General features: G+C 39.1%; 1 protein-coding gene across 1 annotated transcript in view; it reads right to left on the minus strand.

Moving 5' to 3' along the window:
• Positions 1-3,192, minus strand: part of LOC115849273 (RAD52 motif-containing protein 1-like) — a 49,287-nt gene that overhangs the window by 43,514 nt on the left and 2,581 nt on the right. Inside the window, 3 exon segments of the mRNA XM_060294265.1 lie at positions 225-323; positions 1,281-1,449; positions 1,824-1,946. Coding sequence (XP_060150248.1) covers positions 225-323; positions 1,281-1,449; positions 1,824-1,946 — 391 coding nt within the window.

Raw genomic sequence — 3,192 nt, forward strand, 5'->3', positions numbered from 1 at the left:
GCAAGTCATTCTACATCTAAACACTGGGGACAATAATATTTGCCGTCGTTCTTCTCATAAATGCCACAAAGAACAAATTTAAGACTGCTGCTGTGAAAGCATATGGTGAATGAAAGAATATGTAATGTTTTAGATAACCATTATTTTCATCCAATTAACTTTTCAAATAAGTTTATTTGCTCACTGAAACTGAAGTACTTCAAGGACAATCAAAAAGGTCTTACCTAAAACCACATTCAGCAATTTCTGGAATGCAGCTGTTACAGCTTTCTCAATAGCAAGCTTCTGGGTTACCTTCCTTCCCATAAGGAATGATAATGACCCTAAATCCAACCAAAACAGATGAATTTAAAATGCCTATATGAATAACTGATTTCTAGGTTATATGTTTAAAACTAAAAATGCATCTGTGATTCTTAGCTCATTACCTTAGTGATTAAGGGCAGGCACAACACTGGGGTACGGTGAATGTCTCCGTTGCAGGTATACCCTGGCATGGCACATTTTTACTGCTCAGATCTATTCTGGAAGTTCCTGAAATACTAGACGGGAAATGTAAACCAAAAACGTGGCACAAATCTCACATTACTCACAGATTTCAAACGGACAAGCTGAGGCTACACTGCTACAGACCCTGCTATCCTCTGCATCAAGGGCTGGATTCATACAGTGAGATAGATTTGGTTGTAGTGCACATGATCCGGCCTCTACGCAACCATCACCCACTCAGGTGAATGGTGGAGCCTCCTCCACCCCATTCGCTAACAGCCCTGCCTCTGACTTAAAACCCTAAGTCCAAGTGCCATGGATTCTAGGAAAAAACTCAGTACCAATCAGAATCCCCTTTCTAGGGATCTACATTTACTTATTCTGCTCAGGCTCTTTTATAGGAGGCAAAGGACTGAACATTTACACATGAGTTTATTTCAACCTTTAGAAATTGATTTTGTTGGGATAACTGAAGGACAGAAGACATCTGTATTTGAAGGACTATTTTAGCACAAAAATAATTATTAACCAAAAAAAAAAAATTCCTAACTAATTTTCCCTCCTCCGAAGCTTCCTGACAGGCAGTCAGTTCTAAAATTCTAAAGGTTAAGGTGCTGTCCGGTATTGCCTAAGATAAAAACCTATATTGTCAGGCAGAACAATTCTGCCCAGGGCTTTAGTTGCTCAGAAAAGGTGATGATGTAATTGAAAAGTTGAGTTTCAGAAAGAAAGGAAAAAAGAGAAATCCCACTCCCTCACCTCCCCACACACACACATACTGGAAAGCAGACCTTCCTCCAACTTATCCAAAGGTTCCTCAGCCATGCCAACTCCAGGACTCCTGCACTCGTGGGAGGTCAACACCACCTCTAAAGCACAGAAGAACTTCAGGCTTTGCTTCTGAAGTGGTGTCACAATATTTGTATTTTCCCTTTCTTCAAGGTTAGAATGATCCTGAAGCTGTTATGATTTTGAATTAAAGGCTAGACTTCAACATATTCTGTTGTTAGAAATAAATACCAAACTTCAGCAATCCCAGGTAATAGTTTAGGTATGCTATCCCTTCAAAATCAACTGAGACTTGCCAATGAATGACTAGATATGGACCACTGTTTTTTTTATGATATACCATACAAATACTGGAGAAAATTATGGACACCACCATCCAAGTCATTGAGATTAGCACTAATTCTAGGTGGCAGACCAATGCTCAGATACGTTCATGTGGAAGCCTCTCACATCTCCCCATAGCCCTGTTTTGTTCTGCTCTCTAAAGTCTAGGAGTTCAATGTTAAAATGAGTCTGGTTAGTCTAAGAAAATCTATAGAGTTTACCTTGATGATCCTTTTTGACGACCCACGGAAACCAAAGTTGTAATTTGCCAATTCTTGGCATCTGGAGCTCTTTAGTGCAAGTGTATTATGTTGAACCGCCTTAGGTCTGGTGCCGAGATGAACCTAAAGACATAAAAGACCTAAAAATATCACAACCCTACATAGAGACCTCATTTTGGATATACCTGAGATTTAACATTACCAATTTTATAGAGTGGTTGTGAAGATTAAGTAGGAAATTTTTAGCAATGAGTTCACAGTGATCCCTAAATAAATGTTATTTATTAAGTCAGTACTTTTCTGCACCATTTCCAGGACCCCTGATTAACCGGAAGGTTTCCTGACCTCTGGTGGTGAAAGTGATGATGAAAGAACCAAGGAAGCCTGGCAGAAGCCTATTATGGGGCTGGGGGTAAGCAAAGGAAGTGAACTGTTTTACTCGTCTCACCCTGTAGCTCCTGCTTGAGAATATGACGTGAAGAGGAGACAAGATGGACCTGCCACTGAATTAGGACCTTAATCTGTAGCACCCCCTCCCCAAGTTACTAACCCCTGTAAGAAGAGGGAATACATATACCTCTATGAATGTAAATAAAGGAGCCAAAAGAATTAGAGGTTCATCTGCATTAACAGGCTTCTTTGAGAGTGCAAATATTTCCAGTCTTAACTCTCTAAAGAACTTACATATTACTGTGGAGTTTTTATATCACTAGTTCTTTCTTAAAGGTCCATTTCCATTTTGAACAGGGTGTAGTATATAAATATAGTCATAAAAATTCAAATAATACAAATAAATTCAAAGCATTGTTAATTCTTTATTGATTTGTTTCTGCATCTTCCTCAGTCACTAGTTTATGAGCTCCTTAAGTGCTTGAAGGAACGATATATTATTCTTTCCTTGTTACCAGAAACAAGCATAGATCTTGGCATACAATAGAGGAGTGATGGTCTGTTGACTGAGTGAATGAATGAGTACATAAGAAAATGAAATTACTTTCTCCAACTGAAGCTGCCTGCTGGGAAGGAGAAATGAAGATTAATTTTTAAATGTTGAGTGTCGCATGGGATGCTAGGCCCTGTACGGTGAGTCATAATGGAGCTGTCTTGGACAATTAGGAATCTTCAGAAGGGCTCTGAGCCCCTGGGTAGTAGAGACGGCTGACATCTAGGATAAACTTGCCACAGTTCTTCCTGGCAAACCTTTCCCTTCGTGCACTGAGAAAAACTCAGATACATTAGGCCTTTCCTTCATTTTATTTTAAGATGTTATTCTCTTTTATGTATTTATAAAAAACAGAGGGGAAGTAAGATAAGAAGTATGTATACCTGCCAATGAAAAAAAGAACACGTAATTGGAACTTCCGTGCTG

This window comes from Globicephala melas, chromosome 2 (genome assembly GCF_963455315.2).
Source record: "Globicephala melas chromosome 2, mGloMel1.2, whole genome shotgun sequence".
In the NCBI taxonomy this organism is placed as follows: Eukaryota; Metazoa; Chordata; class Mammalia; order Artiodactyla; family Delphinidae; genus Globicephala; species Globicephala melas.